Source organism: Haemaphysalis longicornis, unplaced genomic scaffold, assembly GCF_048455015.1.
Source record: "Haemaphysalis longicornis isolate Haplotype H1 unplaced genomic scaffold, Haemaphysalis longicornis Haplotype H1 scaffold_150, whole genome shotgun sequence".
Lineage (NCBI taxonomy): Eukaryota > Metazoa > Arthropoda > Arachnida > Ixodida > Ixodidae > Haemaphysalis > Haemaphysalis longicornis.
The window spans coordinates 125,249-151,376 of NW_027526258.1; the positions used below are offsets into that span (position 1 = coordinate 125,249).

At 50.1% G+C, this 26,128-nt stretch overlaps 1 protein-coding gene across 1 annotated transcript in view; it reads left to right on the forward strand.

The window, feature by feature from the left end:
* Positions 1 to 26,128, forward strand: part of LOC144165970 (acylase ACY 1 proenzyme-like) — a 112,973-nt gene that overhangs the window by 52,609 nt on the left and 34,236 nt on the right. The window contains exons 5-6 of the mRNA XM_077695644.1: positions 12,957 to 13,113; positions 22,004 to 22,266. Coding sequence (XP_077551770.1) covers positions 12,957 to 13,113; positions 22,004 to 22,266 — 420 coding nt within the window. The remainder of the gene's footprint in view (positions 1 to 12,956; positions 13,114 to 22,003; positions 22,267 to 26,128) is intronic.

The window sequence follows — 26,128 nt, forward strand, 5'->3', positions numbered from 1 at the left end:
ATGAAAACTGCGACCTTGATGGGCTCCCGGACTGGGGCTGATTGAAAAAGTTTATAACCTGATAGCCTAATAGGTTTATACAGTTTCGGCTCACAGATGACGAGGATGGGGATCGACTTCGTAAACACAAATTGCCGGAGATCAGAGATGCGTGGCAGCAGACCTCTGGCGTTCCACTGAAATATGGAAGCGTCCTTGACATCCGCACTGAACGAAGGGTGCACATTGGCCATTGCGCTTGTTCACCCGAAGGTTGCGAGTACTTGCTCCAGGGCCTCCAGTACTTGTAGCGCACTCAACGCTGATGGAGTGTTTATGTTAGTCAGTAACGTGCGGATGGCATTCATGAGGGACCTCAAGACCGCTACGACTTGCATATCTGGGCCTGAAGCCTGGGCGGAAGATCGCATGACTGTCTTCTGCCCTGAGCGTTGGGGCTCAGTCGGAGGTACAATCAGTGGCAGTTGGAGCCACGTGTCAACCGACGAGGGTTGAGACTCCTTCCGATGCCTGCTCTTCGACTCCTGGTGGACCGGGGCTGGCGGAGGCGGCGGAAGCGGGCGCCGCGGTGTAGCGGTGGGGGAAGTGTTTGTTGCACTGGTGGAGGATCCGCTTGCATAGAGGAGTTGGATGTAAAATGGTCAGGCTTCTTTGAAGGCCTCTGGCGTCGAAATCGGTGGCGCTGCCGCTGTCGTACTGTCGCAGCAGCCTCCTTGTGCGTGGAGTGATCCCTCACCATCTGTTTCAAGACAGCGACCTCCCTCTTCATGCGTGGGCCCTTCTTGACGAGGCATCATGAGGTCCCTCACAGTTGGCGCACTTCAGGGTGCCTTCACTGCAGTCGCTAGCCTTGTGCGGCCCAGCACATTTGGGACATACAGTGGCGCTCCCACAGACAGCAGCGACATGGCCAATCTTCATGTACTTGTGGCACTGGAGGGGTTTTGGAACATATGGTCGGACAGGCTGACGGAAATGTCCCACCTTAACGTGGGCAGGAAGGCTGTCGCCCTTGAAAACTATCTTCAGGCACCTGGACGTACCAATGCGGCTCACGCGTCGGATGATAATACCTTCATGTGCAGGTTTGATTAGTATTGGCAGGTCCTTCTCGGGGATAGACGCATCGACGTCATAAATGACGCCTACCGTCGTGTCTTCATACGGAGTGTCATGGGCTCGCACTTTTATGTCTTGCAGTGACGTAATCTTCCGCAAGACCTCCAGCGCACTCCGGTGCTCCACGTCGATAGCCAAGATATTTCGTCGGGGATTAACCCTGACGTCTTTGACTTCTCCAGGTACAGCGGCCTCGAGGAAGGCGGAGACTGCCTGCTTGTTAAGCATCCTCAAGTTATCTGTCTTGGCCTCTGGCACGAACAGTATAGTGTGCACAGGGTGTCTAGGCACGGGCTTCACTGTCGAGGTGCTCGACCGCGAAGATGCCGTGAGGATCCTTCTTTTCGCCTTTTTTCCAAGGTACACTTGCAAGCCATCGTCGGAATCACCATCGCTGGGCGCTGAGTACAGCTCGGTGTCCTCGGTGTCCGTGTCAGTTGGGAGGCCGGCGCGCTTTCTGGAGGCAGCGCCTGCCGGTGGATCGACGTCGCACGGCTCCTCCGGGGGATCCCCGTCCATCACAGCTCAGAAAAAAGCGCTGTACCGCGGGTTGAGAGCAAAAAATACCACAAATAGTCGCAGACGAAAGAACCAGCGTCCTACAGAAGAGGCACTTCGTCGTCGTCCTTCAGGCGGCTGATTCGCCATTATGCGAAGGGCCTGGCGACATATCCTGCCCCTGAGAAAATTTCGGCAAGTCTCTTAGGAAGCTGGTAGTATACTGGCGCGAGGATGGGCAGAGATAGCCAGGGCGATGGCGACCTCTTCCTCGCGGGTCGGATCCGCCGTTTTGATGATGCCGTTGCAATGGGGTTACCACTGCACGAGCAGACTGCTGCTGTGGTCACCCCATTGGTGGGTCCGGCACCATCCACGTAGATTGCAGCAGGGTGGGATTCCCACGCTTTGGACAGGTATTGGGCCCAGAGTGGTCCGCGGACTTGATCGTGTTCTGGGTGCATGTGTCTGATAAGGGGATGGACGTAAATGCGTTCTCTTATTTCTGGGGGATATCGAATCGATCTTTCACCATTGTCTGAGAGGTTATGTCTTGTCTATTTAGGGTGGCTCTTCTTGTTTTTGTCCACGTGAGGAGCACCTGTTGCGCATCTTTGAGCTCTTTCGTGGTATTATCGACCCCAAGAGCCATTAGCCGCTCGTTGGACGTACATACTGGGAGGCCCAAAGATAGTTTGGCGCACTTACGAAGAGCCCGGCCTAGTCTGTCCCTCTCTCTGGATATGCGGTTTAGAAAAGGAGCAACATACGTGTATCTAGAGACTGTTACAAAGGCTTGTACCAGCTTAGTGGCTCTGGACTGCATCATTCCGTGGTTTTTGGAGGTCACTCGCTTGATCATTCGACCTCCCGCAGAGGGCACCTTTAACAATCTTGGGGTCGGTATTGGCGACACCGCGGACCGCGAGCCCCCCCATAATAAGCTGTGACCTACCGTGGTGATGTGTTTGAAGGTAAAGGGTAAGAAACCACGAGCGGTGGCCGTCAGAGCCCAAGTCAAGCTCCGGCTGATGGGCTCCCTGTCTGTTTACCAGGCAGGGAGCTCCGGGACCTGTTCAGCTATCAGGGTAAGGCTGGCGAAGAAAGTACCTCCGTCTCCCTACTTTTATACTATGCTATATGGTATTGTCTAACCCCCCCCCCCCCAATATGATCGGTCCTTGAAAAGGGGCCGCACCGAAGTATCTTTTGCCCCATTGCCATCCTTAACCTTTCCTGAACCGGAAAACTACTCTCGATTTCTTGTTATGAAATCTCTTGCAACAACATCAGTTTTCTTGATTGCTGAATATCGTGAAGGCGTTTGTGTAAAATCTTACAAAGCTAAAAAACAAAGGACTGGTGAGGTCCTTGTCGAGGTAAACAACAAGTAACAGGCTTATAGCTTCTAGCTGAGACACGAATGGGTGATTTGGACATCAAGGTCACACCCCAACGGAGCTTCAACAGCTCCCAGGGTGCGATCTCTGAGCCAGATCTGCTGAATGAAACAGATTGCAGACCTCCTTGAGGAATTCAAGGATCAGGGCGTCACGGCTGTGCGGCGCATCAATATTCGTAGAGACGATAAGGAAATTCCTACGCAGCACATCATCCTGACCTTTGACCACTCGGCACTTCAACAACATATCAATGCAGGATTTATCCGGTGCTCCATCCGTCCCTACATCCCAAACCCGCGGCTTTTCTTTAAGTGCCAGCGCGTCGGGCATGGCACAAACTCCTGCCGCGGCAAAACAACCTGCGCCAACTGCGCCGCACAGGACCACCCCACGGACAATTGCAACTCTGCTACCTTCACTTGTGCTAACTGCGAAGGCCCACACGCGGCTTACTCCAGGAAGTGCGAGAAATTTTAACTCGAAAAGAAAGCGATCAGGATAACAGTGCAGAGAATATCTTCCCATAGGCGCGAAAGTGGTTCGCCTCTTTCCCCCTGGGGAAGTACGCCGACGCAGCTCGCCGGGGGGTGGAGCGGCGTCTGGTTTCAGAAGAGACCCAGTACTTCGAGTCGGACTTGGTCCTCCCCCCCCCCCCCCGGGTTGCCTCAGGCAGCCCAATCCGTCGCCACACCGCTTGTTGAGGCAGCAGCGGTTGTTTTGCCAACCGCTTCCGTCGGGACCGGTGCCGCTCCCGCCCCTGCCTCAACGCCCTCCAGTGCGTTAAAGGGTGCCGAGGAGATGGATACCGGGGGCCCCGCATCGGCTCCCACCACCACCGCACCACCTGTGCCACTTCTGGCGCGCCCGACGCCCGCAGCGGTGGCGGCTCAAACGAAGGGCTTCCGAAGGGGGGCCAAGTCCTGGGGGCTCGGTTCGTCGGGCACCCCTCTGACATCTGATGAGGAAATGGATGTCGAGCCCTTCCTGCCTGCAAGGCAGCACAAGGAGCGGCCTCCGACTTCCAAGCCTACAGAGAGGCCTAAAAAGCCCAATCCCAGAGTAACAGCCCCGAAAGACGACACATGAACACACACACACAGATACACACTCCATTCATTCTTAAATGTAAATAGTAATGCGAACAGAAAACGTAATTCAATAGAACTGCAGAGGCCTCTTTAAAAATTCTCACGATGTGTATGAGATGCTGCATGACAATCAGCCAAGTGTCACGTGTCTCCAAGAAACACACCTCAATTTCAAACATACGAATATCTCATATAGGTACATGGTATTCAGAAAGGACAGGGTTGGCTGCACACACTCTTCGGGTGGTGCCGCCATTGTCGCCCGGAAATCCTTAGCATGCCATCCTGTCACTTTGAACACTGTCCTTGACGCTGTAGCCATCCGCACAATAATATTTAATAGGTTAATAACGGTGTGCTCCATTTAGCTTCCTCCTCATATTGCACTTTCGAGCTCTGACTTCGAGGCGCTGGTTGACCAGCGGCCCGAACCATACATCCTGACAGGCGACTTTAATGCGCACAACTCTTTTTGGGGCTCCTCCAGAACGGATGCCTGAGGTAGCCCGATAGAGAAATTCCCAACGTCCTGTCCAGCTCAGTCCTGTCTAACACGTGTTCAGTTTAGCCACTACACTTGCACTTTCATGCAACACAAAACATTCGCAGAGAAAAAGCCCTTAGAGGAAAAAGACAAATTAAAAACCTCTTACAACTCTGACTTCACACTCTATGCATTGAGGGCTGCCCTGAGCACGTGCAAACCTTCAGCTCCAGGCACAGATAAGATTACATATACCATGATACAAGTACACCCAGACACTCTTGAGACACTCCTACACCTATAAAACAAAATATGGCTTTCGGGGCAGCTTCCAGGGTCTTAGAGGGAGGCCATTGTAGTGGCTTTCCTGAAGGAAGGGAAGGACCCTTCCTATCCCGCTAGCTATCGACCCATTGCCCTGACCAGCTGCCTCTACAAGCTTCCCGAGAAGACGATCAAAAGGAGACTCGTGTACTTCTTAGAGTACAATGGTCTTCTTGATAGCTGCCAGGCTGGCTTCAGGACGGGGAGATCCACTAACGAATAAAGGATGCCTTCGTACAAAAACAGTTCTGTGTTACGGTGTTTTTCGACATCGAGGAGGCCTATGACACCGCTTGGCGTTACGTCATACTCAGTGACCTCAAGTCATTCGGTGTTTCGGGTAACATGCTAAATACCCTTGTTAGTTATTTGTCGAAAGAACGTTTTGATGAGTCGGTGGTGCACTCTCAAAGGTTCACGTGCAAGAAAATGGCGTGCCGCAAGGTGGCGCGTTGAGCTGCACTCTTCATAATTAAGATGAACTCTCTTGGGAGGGCATTGCCACCTACAAACTCTTATTCCATGTATGTAGATGATGTCCAGATTTCCTTTAAATCATTCAATATGTTAATCTGCGAAGGTCAAGTTCAGCTGGGCATCAAAAAACTTGCCGGCTGGGCAGACAAGAATGGTTTTAGGCTCAACCATGGAAAAACCTCTTGCGTTGTGTTCTCCAGGAAGCGTGGGATCCATGCCAACCCAGACTTAATGGTGTGTCCATTCCTGTGAACAAGGAGCACAATTTTTTAGGTGTTGTGTTTGACCACAAACTCACAAACATCCCCACATCAAGCAACTTAAGCATAAATGTCTCAGAACAATGAATAATTTTTAGGTACTCTCAGACCAATCGTATGGTTCCGACAAAGAATTCCTGCTACGCCTCTCTACTGCTTTGGTAGGGTCTCGTTTGGACTATGGCAGTGTGGTGTATGGGTCTGCGACTAGAACAGCATTGCGAATGCTTGACCCGGTGCTACACTTGGGGCTACGTCTTGCGACGGGTGCTTTAGCCTGGTCCAAAGTTTGTATGTCGAGTGTAACAACTGGTCTCTTGACAACCAACGAACGTACATAGACTTGCTTTACGCTTTTATATTTTATCGCTGAATCACCATCGTTTTTATCCTGTTTTTAACGATACATTCACATCTAGGCTGTTTGTAAGTCGCCCATCCGTTCATCTGCCCTTTTCGCTTAGAGTGAGAGAGCGAGCCTCGGATCTCATCACTTCGTTTTTAGATGTGTACACATCATCCATTTCAGACATTTTATCGCCTTGGAAAGTTGGTCCTGTGTCCTGCGACCTTTCTTTTATGTACAGTCGGGGACTTAATTTTGCAGACCACGCGAGCGCGTGGCAAAAGCCACCGATGCGCGCTCTGTAGGCCCGGCGCTTGTTGTCGAGACCGGCGCGGCAGGTATGCGCGTCCTGTTTTACTCGCAGGCCCGCCAATTTTCTCGCTTCCTGCTACGGTGCTGCAATGGTCACTCAAGCACCGCATAGCGACGCCTTTGTAGCACTCCTTTCTTCCCGGCGGCACATTTGGGGCCTAACGGGACGATTGCGGGGGCTTTGGCGCACGTGCTCCTCGCGTCCTGATAAACACGTGCGCGTAATATTTTATTTGTTTGTTTTGTGCCTTATAGTTAATAGACGATGAGACTAGCGGCTTGCGAACGGCGTACCCGAATGAAGCGCGGACGAAGCACAGTCTCGTGGTACGCGCTACCGACGACGAAATGTCAGCTATATGAATAGCGAACCATTATTCACCTTGTTTATTGTGTAATTTGGCCACTGAACATATATTCCAGCTCGCTCTCCGCTGCCCATAAAGTCGGCGATTTGCAAGTTATATAAAAGAAATTATTTCGGCGTTTTTGCTGCCTACTTCATTACTTAAAAATGATAGAAATACGTACTCACATGAATAGTCTGTTCGCTCTGCCCGTCGCAATCGTAAAAATGGCACTTCGGGCTCCCATTGAATGCCGTAGAATTATTCGCTACTTTAAAGAAGCTGTTTTTCAAAGGGACATTTGCCGGCTTACTAATAGCCCAAGAGATGCTGTTAGCCGAGGAATTCATGCCTACGGAGGTGAATTGCTCCAAGGCCGGAGCAATTCCTCAAGGTCGGCTTGCATTGATTGATTATGAGGTTTTAACGCGCCGATGCTACACAGCCGATAAGGCGCGCCGTAGTTGAAAGATCCGGATTAATTTTGATTACCTTGGAATGTGTAACATGCACCAAAATTCCGAACACACTTGAGCATTTTCGCTTTTCGCCTCCATCAGAAAAGGGCCACCTTGCAGATGCCCCGCGGAGCGGAAGGACAGGGTCAACAACGAAACAGGAGCACAAGCTGATTGTTTTTCAGTGGTTAAACACCCGTTCAATAGTGACAAAAACATTCGAAAGGCCCTAAGTAGCGATTAATATTACGGAGAAAAGTATCAAATAATTTTACGGCCTTCAATGGGAGCCCGAGGTGCCATTTTTACGAATGCGATGGGCAGAGCGAACAGATAATTTATGTGAGTACGTATTTCTATCATTTTTAAGTAATGAAGTAGGCAGCAAAAACGCCGAAATAATTTCTTTTATATAACTTGCAAATCGCCTACTTTATGGGCAGCGGAGAGCGAGCTGGAATATATGTTCAGTGGCCAAATTACAAAATAAACAAGGTGAATAAAGGTTCGCTATTCATATAGCTAACATTTCGTCGTCGGTAGCGCGTACCGCGAGACTGCTTCGTCCGCGCTTCATTCGGGTACGCCGTTCGCAAGCCGCTAGTCTCATTGTCTATTAACTATAAGGCACAAAACAAACAAATAAAATATTACGCGCAAGTGTTTATCAGGACGCGAGGAGCACTTGCGTAAAAGCCCCCGCAATCGTCCCGTTAGGCCCCAAATGTGCCGCCGGGAAGAAAGGAGTGCTACAAAGGCGTCGCTATGCGGTGCTTGAGTGACCATTGCAGCACCGTAGCAGGAAGCGAGAAAATTGGCGGGCCTGCGAGTAAAACAGGACGCGCATACCTGCCGCGCCGGTCTCGACAACAAGCGCCGGGCCTACAGAGCGCGCATCGGTGGCTTTTGCCACGCGCTCGCGTGGTCTGCAAAATTAAGTCCCCGACTGTACGCTAAGCACTTCTAGCACTTTGCGAATTAGCACAGTGGTCAGCAGCACGGCCACTTATTTGTGTTTGCATTTCCTGCCTAAAGAAAGCAGCCGCTAGAGATAAGATATTCGTGGGTATTTCGGGGATGCTTACTTCACAAGCGTTATTCACAAGCGGATGCCGTTGGAAGAGCGGGCATGTAACAGCAAAAAACAGAAAAATCAAAACAGTAAATGAAAAAAGGCACACAACGCAAGCGCACATAGTACATGATTCATGGCTTTGATCATTTTAACTATCTATACAAAAAAGCGCTTCCCATGGCTTACAAATAAATCGTGATTATGAGCTGTGGCCATGTCTTCTGGTAATCTGTTCCAATAAAAGATTGCCAAAAACAGCGGAGATAGACGGTACGGGAAAACAAGGGCGGACTTTGAAAGGATGATCTAGGCGTGGAGCAGCGTGTGTGATGTAGACGACCTACAAATAGCCTCTATCAAATATATTGCTGATGTGATAGCACGTCCCTTAGTGCATATGTCAAATCGTATACTGTCCTTAGGTGTCTTTCCTTAGAAGTTACAAATAGCGAAACTAAACCTATTATTCGAAGGTGGTGACAAGAACATGAAGAAAAATTATAAGCCTATTTCTATCTTGCGGATTTTTCGTAAAATAATAGAATAACTTACACATTGCAGGTTGACGACGTATTTTTCTAAGCACACAATATTACATGATTTTCTACATGGTTTTCGCAAGAATCATTCCACAGAAACTGCGCTACTGGAGCAAAACGAGGTCATTCTTAAGAATTTTTCAGATCACAATCTGACATTAGGCAATTACGTAGACTTATCTGAGGCCATTGACTCCCTCCGGCACAAAACTCTCCTGTGCAAACTGCACTCGTATGGCGTGCGTAATGTTGCGTATGACCTACTACTCTCTTACCTAAGTCACCCTCAGCAGAACGTATTAATAGGCGAGCATTCTTCTTACCTAAAATCTATAATCACAGGCGTGCCCCAAGGCAGCATTTTCGGGGTTCTTTTATTTTCCGTTTACGTAAATGATTTGCATGCCGTCTTGTCTAGGCCGCAAGTTTCGGTAATCTGTTCCGCTGTTTGATGACACCACTTTGCTGATCACTGGTAAAACAACGGAAGAAATAGAAAAAATATCGGATACAACACTGTCGCCGCTCTTGGCGTGGACACAGCGCAACTCCCTAGTGATAAATGTGGATAAAACAACGACAGTACTTTTTCGGCCGAAAAACAAACTCGCTACTCCACGAAAAGTGTACCTTGGCAAAGGAATAATCCAGGGGGAGGACAGTGTAAAAGTTCTTGGCGTATATTATTCTCAAAATCTGACCTGGGGCTGTCATGTCGAGCAAATCTATAAAAAATATGTAAACCTGTTGGCGTCATCAATAAATGTAAGCATGTATTACCGGAACGAACTAAACTGTTTTATATAAATCACTACTTTTGCCACAACTCACGTATCCACACTTGGTGTGGGACACACCAACCAACAAGAGACCCGCCGCGGTGGCTCAGTGGCTAAGGTGTTGCGCTGCTGAGCACGAGGCCGCGGGTTCGATTCCCGGCCGCGGCGGCCGCTTTTCTGATAAAGGCGAAAAGCAAAAACGCCCATGTGTACGAGATTTCGGCGCACGTTAAAGATCCCCAGGTGGTCAAAATTAATCCGGAGCCCTCTACTAAGGCGCGCCTGATCCCCTGCGTTGCGTCGGCGCGTTAAACCCTACAATCAATCAATCAACCAACAAGAACTTTAACCAGCCTTTCCTAGTACAAAAAAAAAGTTGCAAGGATAATAGCGAATGTGCCATACACTTTCCACACGCCTGAACTCTTCAAGAAGTTTAAAATAATTAAATTTAACAAGTACTACGAATACCTGTTGGCCCAGTCATATCTTGCATCTATAAAGAATAACAACCGCTTTTACGCAGGCCTAGCGATATTAAAGTAAAATATTGCAGCATACAACACACGGAATCCAGACACATGATATACTCCTACACCCCACAACTCCTACGACCGTCAATCCTTATGTTTCACTTTACCCAAATTGCTCAATAACTTTACAAGTAACTCAATTGAGATCGGTAAACTCGGTTAATTGGCTTTGAAAGAATACTTTTTCTAACGCGCGTTATATGTTTGTTGTATTTTGGTTGTGGTAAATGCCTGTAACATGCACCTGTTGAATTTAATTTTGCTGTTTCTGTTACCCTGCTAACCATGACTGTTAAGCATATTTTGTTACTTTTACTTGGCACGTGTTTCAAAATTGTATTTTTTTTTTTCCTCTGCTTTTAATCCGTTCGATCTCGTTGCTGTCAATAACGTGGTGGGCAGCCGCCCCGTCGAGCTGCTCCGTGCAGCTTTTTGTGGCTGCTCCTTCCCCTGCACCCATCTGTAAGGCAAATAAAGTTGATTTGATTGATTGCTTACTTGAAAAATGCGATGGGCAGGTTTGATATGCGATGCAGCAAATGACGACGGAGTGTGAAAGAGCCGGTGGAAGTGAGAAAGTAATGCTGAGATCCTTGTTTTTCGAGGGAGGGTAGCTGTATGTAGCCTTTATGGCTGTGATGCTAAATGTGTGGGAATAGCTCTGTGTGATGCAGTGTGCCGCTTTTTTTTTCCCCAATGCCTCAAATTTATTGGGGAAGTATGTTTGGTCTGGGTTCAGTTGACGCGTACTCAAGTTTAGATCGAACTAATGTAGTATAAGCTATAAGATTGTTTGGTTGACTGCCTAGATAAATAGAAATTTTGTTTGATGGAGCCAAGGGTTTAACTTGCCTTGGAAATTATAGCATCAATATGTTCATTTCATGTAAGGTTGGACTATAAATAAACGCCCAAATATTTCAACAAAGAAACATTTTCGACCACCGTGTTAGTAACAGAATACGAATTAACGTGCATATTCGTACACCTAGTATGGAAGCATTTATTTTGATTTTCCGCTGCTCACACCACCTAAAAATATTTAGGTCTGTCTGTAACGTATTAGCGTGTTCATAGTTGCTTATTTTCCCGCAAATTATGCAAGCGTCCCAACCGAATAACCGAACATTAGAGCCTAAGGTATTGCTTGCGTCATTAAAGGGGCCCTAAATAGGCTGCCGAATGTTACGATTTTGCGTGCGCAGTCATTGGAGTACTATCCAAAGAACGTCATGCCGAAAACAATTGTTTAAATGCGTTAAGTATTATCCGAGTTATCGCTCATTAAAAGGCGCCACCCATAAGGCCTGGGGCTCTCCTCCTCCAGCAGCTCCTCCGAAGCACTGTGGAAGCCACGACGTCATCGACCCGGCGCAAGACCACCGAGAGAAACAGTGCAATCCATCACCCTCCTTGGTGTACGTGCAGTCATTGGCTGGGCTAAGCCCTGCGCGCGCTTTTTTTAGCACTCGATGCGCATGCCCCGCCCAGTAGATTCCCGTTACACGGTGAGCGCTGTCGCTGTGGTTCGCGTTCGCGGCGCCGTACTGGGCAATGTCTGGTGCGTCATAGAGGCGCGTCAGAGCCAGAAAGAACTGCGTCAGAGCTCGGCAGTGTGGCGGCAAGGTATGGTTGGTGAGCCAGGAGAGAAAGTGAAATCTTTTTTTGTGTGTTTGTGCCGCCCCTGCTTTACGCAGAGGTGTAATATTTGGTATACGTTGTCGTGAAGGGGTACTCTAGCGATTGCGCGATTGAAATGGCGACCTTCGGAAGACTATTCAGGGCCCCTTTAATGTAAACCAAAAATAAAATTGGTGCCAGTACAGGTCTCTGACGCACTCCTGATATCACTTTTGTTAAACGGAATTGTGGCCGTTTACTGAAACGTATTGATAGCGCTTGGTTAAAAATGTTGCATTCCAGTTGATAACGCTGCTCTTTGTGTTAAGCGGGGGGCACGTTTTATCATTACGCCTTTGTGAGGTACTTCAGCAAATGCTTTTGCAAAGACGATGAATAAGGCATTTGGGATAAATCGTGAACGGCCTGATGTAGGTCGGTTACAAGCTGAGTTAATTGGGTTTCGCACGAACGCCCTCGAAGAAAGCCATGCTGATGAATATGAAAAAAGTTGTTCTTTGTAAGATATGTCATGATGGCTGATGATATGATATGCTCTAGAATTCGGAATGGTATGCTTGTTAGTGAAATCGGTCTATAATTTCAAAGTTCCGATCGGTCACCGGATTTGAATACGGGAATGACGCGTGCAATTCTCCAGTCATCTCCTATGATACGGGTGTCGAGTGATTGATGAAATATTACGGCTGAAATACAAAATATAATTGCTTCATTCATTTGGAGCAGTTTTGGACAAATGCCATCGGGCCCTGGGGCGGATTTATTCGAACGTCGATCAATGGCAGATTCAATTCCTTCCGGTGTGATGGTAATAAGAAGCTGGTTGGAGTTCAAGTGGTAGTTAGCTTTCATCTATGAGAACAGCTAAAAAAGGAGCTTAATTCGGTGGCAACCTAGGATGGTCAAAGTAATTCGCCTTCTTTAACTATTTCTACTGTAACTTACGAAACCCGTTTGGGGTTGATTATTTTCTAGAATTTCTTTGTGGTATTTTTTAACCTGCTGACAATATCATTGTTGAAAAATTTTTTTAGAATCTTGAAGGAAAGATTTCCATTTTTTTATGCCTCGAGATAGTGTTCCCAATCGCCATCCAAGGTAGAGAACTTGGCTGTTGAGTACATGCATTTCTTCTTATTTATTGCTCTTTTCACGTGTGACGTGAATCATGTGCTTTGAGCTGATGAGATGATTTCGGCCTTGGGGACGTGCTATTCTTAAGTTCGGTTAGTTTCTTTTTGATACCGATCCAGTTCTCATTGGCCTTGCGCAGAGCCCGCTCGTGGACGGGCCCTGTGGCGGGGGGCGAGCAGTCGCACACCACCTTCCTGGTCACGGCCGACTGGCGGGGCAACGTGTGCGCCTTCATCAACAGCAACTTCCTGGGCTTCGGCTGCACCGTCGTACCGGAGCACGGGTTCGCCGTGCACGTGAGTGCGCAGGCGCGCTCAGCTGGGACGCGACAGCCTTTGCTGAGTTTCAGTCTGTGCTGGCGTAACACGGCCCCGAGCAACGCCACCTGTATAAACATTGCCTAACGCGTGAGCGAAAAATGGCCGAACAGCCACTCTCCTGTTGCCCTCTCCTACCCTTCCCCGCTCCGTAGCCTTCCAGCGTGCTTTCGTGTCCGCCAGCCAGCGCCGCTTCTCGGAAACTATGCAAAATAGTGGAAAGTTTGTTTAGCGTTCCCGAGGCGGCGCTCCTACGCCTTCCTATTTTTCACCATGCCTGTCTGTCTTGGTCTGTCACTGATAAACCTTCCTTTGTCACGAAGCAAAATCCCTTGCGCTGCCGCATGCAGGCTGATGCCGGCTTTGCGCGCTTATCTACTCGGATCACAGGCCCTGAAATTTGCTGAGTGGGGCATCCCACCTCTATCCCCTCCGCATTTAGGTATTGTTTTGACCCCGCTGTTCGCACTCCGCATCGCTACGCACTTCTAAAATTGAGGACTGTACTGTAGAAGCGCCCGGACAGCGTGGCGGGATCCCAGCTGCTTATCCTTTTGTTTCCTATAATTTTCTGAAGTTTACAAGCACGTGATATTATTGGAAAGTAATCGTACAAGTGAGCGCCTGAACAAAAAGCGTGCACGCAATTTTTTCTTCTCTAAATACTCCAGAAAGAAAAATATCAGTAAAATAATGGCTGCCCCATCCGAAAATATCGTTTTTCTGTTAGCTATATGTCCACCCGACAATAAGTATGTTCTTACACTATTTCAGTCCGCCTCCGTCTTTATCTTTGGAAAAGTGCAGCAAGTATGAAGCGAGCGACACGTTGAACGAGATCCCCAGTGCGCCACAGAACTAGCGCCCCGCCGCGGCTAAGATGCAAGCGAAACGGCCCTTGAAGCCCCATAGGCAAGCTGACAGACACACGTCGTAGAAGTGGGTGCAGCGTTCGCGACTCGCGAGCAGTGACGTAAGGCGAGATGTCCGCCGGCACGCGCCACATAGCGGATCAGTGCCTGACCTAAGCGTCCCTACCCTTCCCATTGAAAAGCGCGCGACGCGTCAGGCAATGTTAATACAGGCGGCATTGCCCCGAGCAACCACTTTGGCAGATAGAGCGGCCGGCACTCAAAAATGCCGCGAGAGATGCACGGATTAGACGCTATTTACCTAGCAGTATGTTTTTTGACTGCCATACATGATAGCCGGGTCCTGTCAATAATGCAGGCCAACCATTGTCACTCGCAAGAAAGAGCGGCGCACGCAACGGGAGAAATCAGAATAACGGGCGTTGATGAGCACTTGAGCGTGGCAGGAAAATATACAAAAAACTGGAAGACAAAAAAGCGATATAAAATGTTACTTTACATCAGTAAAATGCGCTGTTTGGCTAGTTGGTTCAGTGCATTAACTGGACATGCAGAGGAAGGAAGACAAACAATGCGGTTTGCTTTCATTCCTTCCAGTTAGCGCAATTTCGATCAAGCATGAGGTTACTTACATGTTTTCAAAAAATAAATTATGACGGCAATAACATTTCATCCGCCTCTGTGACCATTCGAATCAGGTATCCAATCTCCTTGTCGAGAAGGGAATGGACGCCTCACGTGCTCAGTTTCCCGTTTGTTTCAAAAGTCTAGAAATTCCCATTTTTCTTCTGCCAGACTACGTGGCCCAGTCGCTGCGTTTCCCGTCCGCGTTGCTTTGTCCCGTCGAGTTACTTCAGCAAGAGGCCCGCGTTGATTTCGGAAAGCCTTGTGTAAATTTTGCCCATTTTTGTACTGAGGTGACCCAAGGTCATAGAGAGGGCAGTTGCGAGCACAGCCGGCCAACCACGGGCCGGCCACAGGCAACAGGCCACAGGGGGAGGACTCCAAGGCGCAGGAGCGTCGCGGTGGGACGAAATTGCGCAGCCATCTTTTCGTCTCCGCCGTGGTGTCATTCTGCTCCTTTCACACTCCTCTTGCCGCCAAGTCTGATTTTGGCATCAGGCAAGCACGCAATCCACAGCCGTCGTTTTTCCCATTGGCGTCTTCACGAAGACTTTTGACAACCACGGCTGGCGCGCCCACAGAAAATCGCTCAATGAGCATAGTCACGGTGTCGCGTTGCGCTATGTCATTTCGTGAATAGGAGGACATCAATGACGGAATGAATGAACAAACCCCTGGACGAACGTTTCGCAGAGAGCGGAAACAGAAAAGATAGGGATGGTCACTGGCTCACAATTGTTTGTTTGAAGAACTCCCGTACATAGCACTTCACCCGGAACAACCCAGGCGCAGACGGGACACACCCCTCCCTCTGCCGAAGAAACCTCTGCACTCATACACGTGTCATCCCATGTCCCACACTCGCAAACGCGTTTTCATTATCCTTGAATAAATGCATTGATGGTTCACTGACGCATTTTTTCAACTTCATTCATTGAAAAAGTGATCTAAAGAGAACTCATATCCCCAACCAAAACCCAACCCCAATCAGTCCCCACCCAACCCCTAACCCAACCATCTGGCTGTGCTATACTGCACGTACACACGCACACGCGCACGCACACGCCAGGTTGATGCCCACACCTTATCATACATAGATTCACTTCCACTGACGTGTCTGCTTTTAAGGGGCACTGATACAAAAATTTCCCATCTTGTTTTTCTTGTAGCAATAACTGGCTAATTGCCTATTTATCACGTGCAGAAACCTCATTTCCTTCAACGCGCGACGGTTATTCAATTAGAGACGTTTTTTAATGTGGCCAGTCGCAGTTTCCATTTCAGCGGGTGCCGCGAAAAGCTGATTTTGGTACAAACAAGACTGCCCACGTGACTGTCGGACGGATATCACAGAGCAGATTTGCCGCAGCACTGTCGATTCCGCGTCGGGGGCAGTTTCTGCGAATGCCCGACCTGCGTACTAATCTCATCAGCCGCTTAATTAAAAAGCGACGCTGGACGTGAACCAGGCACCGCCAGTGCAAATTGCTGCCAAAGCTAGAAAACGACGCGCCACGGTCGAGACAGTAGGTGGGGCGACGCGCGCTGGGAGCAGCCGGCCGGTCTATCAGGTCTGTCTACAGATGTGTTGGCTTGAAACTGCGGCGGATATTCGATTGCCGCTCTCGTAAGCGGTGCAGATGGCGACTTTTAATGGAATTAGCCATCGCATCATTAACCCCTTTCTTGTATGTGCTGCCTTGTTTGGGACTTGAGTCAAATTTTGTGCAGCGGTAACAAGCTATCGCTCGAGCTACCTGCGCCGGCCGGCGCCACTTCGCGACCGTGGCCGCCGCCTGCGCAGCGACCGCGCAGCCTGCTCAGTGCGACTTTCGTGTCCCCGGCGCGTTTTCGCGCCCAGTGTAATAAAAAAGCAATTATAATAGAGCGCCTGGAATCGCTGTAGAAGGGTTGCAAGCTGGGCTAGTTGGAAAGACATTCTTGGATAAAACCAGCGCAAACTCAGACCAAGACTAAGGAAGTGCAACACATGGACAGCCGCTAATCTAACAACTAAATTTTAATATCAGAAAGGCTGAATATAAATACTGAAAACAAACAATCAAGTAATCAAAAGACAGTGCGCATGGTCGAAACAAGTTTGCAAAGGTCACGGTGACAACAGAAGTAGATATACACATGTTACAGTCGAGGCACACGCAGATAGGCAATCTCTTTAGGATGCAGACACACGCTTGTTTGGCTTACACACTTATCACCTCGTTCTGCTATGTGCAATGCCTCCATGATCGCTGTAGAGCTTAGTAGGTCGCGGCCAGTTGCACGATGAGCCAACAAAATCCCGGCGCCTCCGCCGCCAACGAACGGATCGTTGCGTGCTCGAGAGCAGAATTTCCCACTTCCGATCGGAGCGGCGAGCCGGCGAGAAATGCCAACACAAAACAAGCAGCCAACACAAACTCGTGGCGTGTTTGGATGTTGGAGCGTTTTGACCTTTTAATTCGTTATATTATTAAGGGGTAGCCAAATAAAGCGACAATGAAGCGACGCTCAAAACCTCACTGATTAAACTGGTTACGCTGCTTCTGTCACCGTCGCTCACTTTTGCCTCGTCACACGCGCCAGATGCGAATGGAACCGACGGAGAAGCCCAGCGGCAGCGTAATTGCTTTGTTGCTCCACAATATCTTTACGTTGATCAAGGCAATAGTGAAACGAAGGCTTCATTTATAGCTAGAGTGTAATGAAGCCAGCTTAGTACATCCGCAACTCTTATACTGCACACGAGTCTTGCTTCAACGTATAGTGAACGCCGTGAACCTGCAGTAAGAGCACGGCCGCCTGTTCGGAAAACACAAAGCCGGAAAGAGGATCGTGTGATGAATGGCAACGCGAGCGGTTGACCACGCCATTGAAACAGCAGTAACTGCAGCAGCGACAAGGAAGAGGAGCCGCGCGGGGTCGTGATCGCGAGGGCTAGAACGAGGACGGCTGTAAGGCAAGCGGCGGAACGAGGCGCGGTTCGTGGGAAACGACCCCGTGGGACGTCTGGTCCACGGGTCACCCGAAACAAGACGTTCTTGACCCTCCGTCAAGCCTCGAGAGCGCGTCTGGCCACGTACCGTCATCGCGGCACTGGTGCACCAATTGCTGACACTCCGTTCCGGTTGTCGGGCGCTGCCGTTCCTGCTGTTGAGCCGCCAGAAACGCATCGCGACGGAATGTAAGCCAATCACTACCGGGCATTGTCCTCAGACTTTCTGAACAGCCAGACTATATTGTGGACGGGCAGACTGTGTTGTGCTTTCCCCCATCGTATTTTATGCTCCCGTCATGTGCTTGTTCTTCAACTCGTGAAATATATCTTCAACGTGTTAAATAGCGTTCGTCTGTTCGTCTCCGCCTGCATGGTCCTTGACCCATTCCTAACAAAAGTGGCGAGCCTGCCAGGATCCCCCCACTAACATCTGCAGAAAAGGTGAATGCTGTGAAAACACGTCACTGAAGTATAACATGGATGTGGAGAAGCTAGTGGCGATCGGGACGCAACTGGGTCTCTCAGGGCTGGACCTTCGCTAGTGGATCGACACCCAGCGGGCAGAGCAGCGTGCAGAAAGGGCAGTTGAGCGGGAGGCACTCCGTGAAGCTGCAGAACGGGAAAAATAGGGACGGCGAGAAGCTGCCCAGATAGCCAAGGAAGCTGCCGAGAGAGAAATGCGAATCCTGGAGTTGAAGATTCGTCTTCAAGAAATGTCGCAAAACACCACCACCGTTACTACCGGGAACGAAACCAATCCAAATGTGCCCATCGTGAATCCGCAGAAACTCCTACCCCTGTTTGATGAGAGACGCGACGATCTACACGCGTACTTGCGGCGCTTCGAACGCCTGGCAGGGGTGGCCGCAGGACAAATGGGCCGTCGGTCTCAGTATGTGCTTGTCCGGGGAAGCGCTGACCGTAATTGGCGAGGAGTCGCTTGACTACACCAAGGTCAAGAAAGCGTTACTCCAGCTGTTCAGATTCACGGCACAAGGGTACCAGGAGAAGTTTCGGAAAGCTCGGGCCGAAGACGGCGAGACGGGAAGGCAGTTTGCGGCGAGGCTGTCCAGCTACTTCGACCACTGGGTGGAAATGGCCAACATTCCTCAAAGGTATGAAGGACTCCGCGAATTGGTAATTTCGGAGTAGTTCTACTGTTGCTGCCACCCGAAGCTCATGGTCTTCCTAAAGGAACGCAAACGTGCCACCCTGGGTGTCCTGGCCGACGTCACGGACCGTTTCCTGGAGGAGCAATGCCTTGCGAACTTGGGGAACTCTACAACTGACGCGCCAGACGTTACAGGGGGTGCAGCGAACACACCGGGAAAGGCAACTAAGAAGTGCTTTGTATATGATCGTCCTGGACACCACGCGCGAGACTGTCGCACTGTGATCATGGAGCATGAAAACTGCTCTAAGTGTAACAGGCCAGGTCACAGTCCCGACGATTGTGCAAGAGGATCCGAAGACAAAGTGATCGCAGAGGCTGGATAGGAAACGGCTGGAAGCTAAGCGGCGGAACAGGGCGCGGTCCGTGGAAACTACCCCGTGAGACGGCTGGGCCACCTTAAACGGGACCGTCGCTACCCTCCGCCAAGGCTCGAGAGCTCATCTGGGCGCCGTCATTGAGGTGCTGGTGCGCTGACTGCTGACGCGCCTTTCCACCTGTTGGGTGACTGAGAGTGAGGTGACTTGCCTTTGGGCATTGCTCTCGGGCCTAGTGAACTGCGAGGTTATTAGATGCCACGGTGAGAGCATCTCTTGTCGGCGGCCGTCCCTCGTGCGTGCGTCCGTTGTTGTTGTCCGCAGCCACTCTCCCCCTCTCCTGTTCGATAGCGAACACTATCTCGCGAGGAAGTATTTCTAGGGACCATAGCCCCGCTGTCGCGGCAGGGAACCACAGTCCCACTCATTGGCAACCGGAAGCAGTAAGCCTACGATCAACACGCTCTCATCCTCGCGATATACCACAATGCAACACCTAGCTTCCGCGGGCGTCCACGGGCGGGGCTGCATGTACCGGCGGCCACGCGCTGCTCTCGTTCCTGCGTCTATGAACCTCGCCCGCAGCGGTCCCAAGTTTCATGGCGGGAATGCAGTATCGCTGGCGCACGTGTAGCGCCAAGTGGTGGCTGCCTTTGCCGAGTCTCGCCCGCTGCCCGTCTGTCTGGCGGACGGAAACCCTGCTCCACATACAGCAAATTTCAGGTTGTGCTGCGTGTTGCAGAAACCTTTCTTGGCCTCCTCCTTATCAATGCGGGCATCGAGGGGGTAAAAAATTACGCCCATCCTCCCGCGAGGGAACCCTGGTGTGATGCGACGCATCGGAGGGTTCAATTGGCGTTTCCATTGGGTTGGTTCTCTAAATCGGGTGAAACGTGTTGTGAACGCGTATGATGCATTCCATCAGATGCGGGTGTTCTCATACGCGGGAAGATGGGCGTAATTTTACTTTTCATGAAGGGACCGTCGCTTCCATCACGTCTTCATCGGAAGAATCAAGTCAAGCACGCAGTCGTCAAGCAAAGTGACGCGAAGTCGAACGAGAGCGAGCGCTGGCTGAACCGCCGCAGCGCGCTACCCGCTTTATATTCACAACGCCTGAAGGAGAGGAGACAGCGGAGGAGAGTCGCGCATGCGCGCACTTGCGCGACGGGAGCGGAGCGAAGCGAGCGAAGCGCGCGCACGCAGCTGTTGTTTATGATAATGAGACGGAGTGAGAGTGTTGCGCACAGTTGTCGGGGAGAAGAGCGGGGAGAGTCGCGCATGTGCAGGTGGCGTGCGGACGCCGCCGACGCCGACGCAGGAGGGACATGCCTCAGAGTAAGAGATGCGTCGCATCTAAAAATTAATCGGCAGAGAAATGCTAAACATACGCCGTGCTTTTGCGTAGCAATTTTTCAGTTGAGCGACGAAGCCTCACGGCGGTGAGGCGTTACTTGGGTTTTCTTGGGTCAAACACACTTGAGTCACGCTTCGCTACTTAGCTCAGAACGTGCAGGGAAGACGTTCTACGAGCTTCTTTGCGGGGAACATCCGCCAGCCGAAAGGCCCGTTCGGTGCCGTTGTGATGGAAGGAGGTTTTTGGCAATAAATAATTGGCCAATACTCAGAACGCTGTCTGGGCCTTTTAGAACCCCATAACCTTCTGCCTGCAAAAAGCTCCCCAAGTCTGGGGGAAATTTCAAACCGGGTACTTGACCATTGCAGTTGCGTTCTGGATCTGTCAATTCCCCACTGGATCTATCGATTCTCCACAGTGATTTTTTGTGGTGGTTCTTGAACATTAGAAAAATTCGGCCACCTTCGCAATTACGATGCGAAGGAAGGCTGAGGAAACAGCGGACTGGTGGTCTTCGCTAGCTTTAACTTGGTTAGCTCTGCCACTTCCTTAACAGGAACATAGTTAAAAAGCGAACTTTTCTCCATGCAAACGTAATTAAATCAGAGTACGCAATCCGCCCTCCTCAGTCCGAAATCCAAACTGCCAAATTCTGAAGCTAAGTCCGCCTTAACTCAGCCAAAGTCCAAACCAAATGGCTGCGCTACGAATACAAAGGACATGCGGTGCGCCCCGCATTCGATGATAGCGCATTGGCTCGCGCTAACCCCGACGAGCGGACGCAGTATGTCGAGCTCCCAGTTGGAACGGCCGTCATGGCATCTGGCTGAAGAAACAGAATTATGGAAAATGAAGCAATTATCTCCATTTAGGCTATTATAACAATTACGCGTGGAACTTTTGCGAGATCTGCATTATTGTGACAATACACGGTGCACTATTTTCCGTAATTTTTTAGTTTTCTTACTTTCAGTTTTTCAAGATTTAGTTCCAGCAATTTTCTCGATTTACGCGCGATTACAAGTGCAACTTCCGTGATACTTACATTTTTGCGCAAATTCCGTGCGTTACACGGTCCTGGCTGTGGTGGTACTCGGCGAAGAATGCTACGCATTAAAGTGTAGAATGCGTAGGCGGCTTCCTGACTTGTCGGTCGATATGCAGGCATTTCCAACGGGAAGTGTGCGCTGTTTCCTGCACACCGTGCTCCCCGCAGGTTTGCTAACGTCGCTTGCAACGGCGGGAATGTTCGCAGGACGAAATCTAGCGGGTTGCGAGCGTGTGCGGGAGAAATCGGAAAAGTACACACCAACCACGGTGTGCATAAAAATTAAAATTTAGCGCACTTAACGGTGCGATGAAAACGGGCGACAACGTAGGTGGACATCCCTGTGGCAGTGAGCGCAATGGTTGCGAATTCCGTTTTCCACCCAGCCAGGACAAAGTTCTTGTCTCACTTGTCGAATCGCGTGGGTTTGTGCGCGCAGTGGGGTACGACTGCAAGTAGTGCGCTTCTGTCGATCGATGCAGTGCCGAGGCCGTGGGTTCAGCGTGGAGGCGGGCCACCCCAACTGCGCCGGGCCGTGGAAGAAGCCGTACCACACGCTGATGCCCGTGCTGGTGACAGACGAATCGCAGGGCTGGCTCGCCGCCCTGGGCAGCATGGGCGGCTACGGGCAGCCGCAGGTCGACCTGCAGCTGCTGCTGGCCATGCTCGAGCGCGGCCTGGACCCGCAGCAGGCGCTGGACATGCCGCGCTTCTTCATCGGCCACGGATACGTGCTGCGGCCGGGGTGAGCACGACGGCAGCGCAGAGGAGCAGCAAGTGTATAATCATGCTCACGAAAAACGCAATGGGCGAGTAGTCTAGGCTGTGCCCATTTGTGCTTGATGTCGGATCAAGTGCCGTAGAGCACACAGCGACCCGCAAAGCTCAGTACTTTTCTGCCTAAATGTCCGCCTACCACGCCGGAACTGTAAATATATAATTTCCGTTCCTAACGTACGTGCATCATCGTCGTCGTCGTCAAAGACACGGCGCTGCAACGCAAGAAAGCCAAGAGCACGCAGGCATCCACTATAGCCGCACCTACGTATCCGTTCAATGGAGAGAAAATAACCCGATAAATACTGCGCCCATCGCACCTTACTAAGTAGTAGTAGTATAAACGTTTATTTGCCATAATTGGTAAAGGAGCGGAGGATGATCTCCTGCGTTGGTCTTGAGGTGATCGCCCCCTTTGGTTGGCGTCCCTAGTCCGGGATGCCATGGCCTGCCGCAGCACGAAGAGCCCGGTTCACCAGACCACGCTGGTTCTCCAGGACCGCGCTGGTCAGCACGGCCTCCCACTGCTCCGGTGATGGCGCCAGGACCTCTGGTAGTTTCTTGACGCCCTTACACTCCCACACCATGTGGTATAGGGTGTTGGGCGTTCCGCTGCAGAACTGGCATTCGAAGCTGTATAATGTGGGGTGCATCATATGCAATTGTGTTGCATGTGGCAAGGAATTTGTCTGAAGTCTTCGTAGTTGTGTTGATTCTTCTCTGGTGAGCTTTGGATGTGGAGGTGGGTATTTCCTTCTTGTAAGCCTGAGGTGTTCCAAGATGTCTTTGCTTCGTTTGGCGATGGAATGGCTGTGTGGCATCCCGGGCAAGACGTTTGTTCCCGTCAAGGCAACTGCCCGGAGTGAGAGGTCTCGGGCTACGGCGTCGGCCGCTGTGTTACCTTCTAGGGACTCGTGCCCCGGTGTCCACACGATGTATATGTCTATTGGGTTTCGGCGTGCTTGAAAAGTCTTGGATAATATTCCATGCGCCGTTTTAGAAATTCGTCCTTTTTGGTAATTCCTGCAGGCTGCTTGAGAGTCCGTGAGCACTGTGATTCGCTCTTTGGTTTCCGGCGCTGTGGTGACGGCAAGCGCAACCGCTGCCTCCTCCACCGAGTCCGTGTCTCCCGTCTTGATTGTTGCCGATGATAGGTGGGAACCTTTGAAGTCTACAACGCTTATTGTATGAGCTCGTTTATTTATTTGGCTTGGATACACTGCCGCATCAACGTATCTTGAGTTTTGATAATTTCTGTAGGATCTGTGGAGTGCTTTCGCTCTGGCTTCGCGACGCTTCTTGTGGTAGACGGGGTGCCTGTTTCGTGGGATGCTTGCTACTTCGATGTGCGTCCTTAAATCGAGGGGGATGCGTTGCTTTTAGTTTTCTGTTTCTATTGGGCCCTGATAGTTTAGGCGGCACAAGGTAGCTCTGCCCGTTTTTGTAAGCTTGAGCCGTTCCAGTTGGCTTGCCCGGTGCGCTTCTGTCAGTTCGTCCCACGTATTATGCAACCCTAGTTGCAGGAGTTTTTCGGTTGAGGTTTTGGCCGGTAATCCAAGCGCCATCTTGTATGTTTGTCGAATTAAAACGTTTAATTTTTCTTTTTCTGCTGTTTTCAGTCCTAGGTAAGGGGTTCCGAAGGTTATTCGACTTATGATTAGTGCCTGGATTATTCTTATCGTGTCTTCTTCTTTTAGCCCGTGCTTTTTCCTTGTCACTCTTTTGATCAGGTGGGTGACCTGGGAGAGGGTAGACTGTAATTTTTGGAGAGTGGCTGATCCCGTGCCGTCCTTTTGGAAGACAAGTCCCAAGACTCTCAGCGTGTCCACCTTTGGGATGACGACCCCATGAAGCGTCACTTCGTGGTCGAGGGACTCCGGTGGTGGTCGTCCTCTTGTCGGTTTCTTTAGTATTAGAAGTGCTGATTTCTCCGGAGCTAAGGAAAGGCCACAATTCCTGAGGTATTGTTCTGTGTGGTTTACTGCTTCCTGTAGTGCATCCTGTTGTGTGCCGGTTGACCCTGTCGTCGTCCAGAAAGTAATATCATCCGCGTAGATAGCGTGTCGAAGCCCTGGGATAGTTTTTAGTGATTCTGGTAATTTGATCATTGCGAGGTTGAATAATAGAGGCGAGATCACTGAGCCTTGGGGTGTTCCTTTTGCTGGTACGCCGAATTTTTCGCTTTGTAGGGTTCCTAGGCTTACAGTTGCCGTCCGTGAGGATAGAAAGTCCCTTGCATAGTTATAGGCTTCCTCTCCACATTGAGTTTCCTGGAGATTTTCGAGTATGGCTGCATGCGACACATTGTCAAACGCTCCCTTGACGTCTAGGGAAAGAATGGCGCTTTTTTGCGTGGTATTCAGGTTGTCAATCACTTCTTTAATTTGTAAAAGGATATCCTGAGTTGACAAGTGGGGGCGAAAGCCATACATGGTGTCCGGAAATCCCCCTCTGTTTTCTGGTGATTCTTCGATATGACAGGTGAGTCTATTGAGAACCATGTGCTCCATTAGTTTACCCAAGCACGACGTCAGTGATATTGGTCTGAGGTTAGGTATTTCGACAGGTTTGTTTGGTTTCGGAATCATTGTGACGTCGGCATGTTTCCAACTGGCCGGTAGCCTGCCTTACTCCCATACATCGTTGATTTTTTTTAGTATTTTGTTCTGCATATCTTCGTTTGTATTACGCAGTAATTTGTTCGTCACCATATCACTTCCCGGGGTGGTGTTTCTTGTGAGTTTGGCCAGAGCGGCGTCCAGCTCACACCTGCGAATGGTCTGTCTAACTCGGGGTTGGGGGTCCCTCTGTAGTCCAGATTGGTAACGGCAGGTGGCGCGGACGTGGTGCTATTATTTCCAAGGAACTTTTCTTTCGTCGCTTGGAGGACGTCCTTTTCTGTCCCTGGGAAATTGTGAATAAGGCGTGCGACGTGTTTTTTGGTGGATGATTTGGATTCATTATTTTGAGGCATGAGGGATCTCAGGATATTCCAAGTGTCCCTTGTACTAAGAGCCCCTTGTAGCCTGTCACATAGTTGATTCCAGTTCTGTCGAGCCAGTTGATTTGCGTATTCTTCCGCTTGCTTTGTTAGATTTGCAATACGGAGTTTTAGCTTCCTATTGCACTTTTGTTTCTTCCACCTCCGGCTGAGGCTGCGGCGGGCCTCCCAGATGTGCAGAAGGTAAGGGTTCACTGCTGGATTATCTATTGTCAGTTGAATTTCTTTTGTGTAGTTTGTTGGCCCTTTCCACCAGGCTTTTTGTCCACTTTTCTAGGTCATCCAAAGAATTTTCATCGTCATCTTCTTCCTCTCTGAAGGCCTTCCAATCCGTGATTCTTGCTTTGCCCACTCTGGTGGGTGTTCGGTTGTGGTGATGGTTGAGACTCGTTGGACTATGTGGTGGTCACTGCCCAATGTTTCATCTAGCCTCTCCCATTCTACATGTGGTATTCCCCTGGAGAAGGCGAGATCAGGGCTGGTGTCTTTCGACACGCTATTGCCGATCCTGTCGCGATTCGAACAATTATTTATGATAGGTTAATAACGGTATGCTCCTTCTACATCCCTCCGGATTACCAACTATCGAACACTGATTTTGAGGCCCTGATAGATCAACTACCTGAACCGTACTTAGTCTTAAGCGACCTCAATGCACATAATTCAATCTGGGGCTCTTCCCGCACAGATGCCCGAGGTCGCCTAATTGAAAAATTTCTAACATCATCGGGAGCATGCCTTTTTAACAAAAACCAAGCTACATATTATAACATAGGACAAAACAGTTATTCACATTTTGACTTGGCTCTTGGCTCGGCAGTTCTTTTCC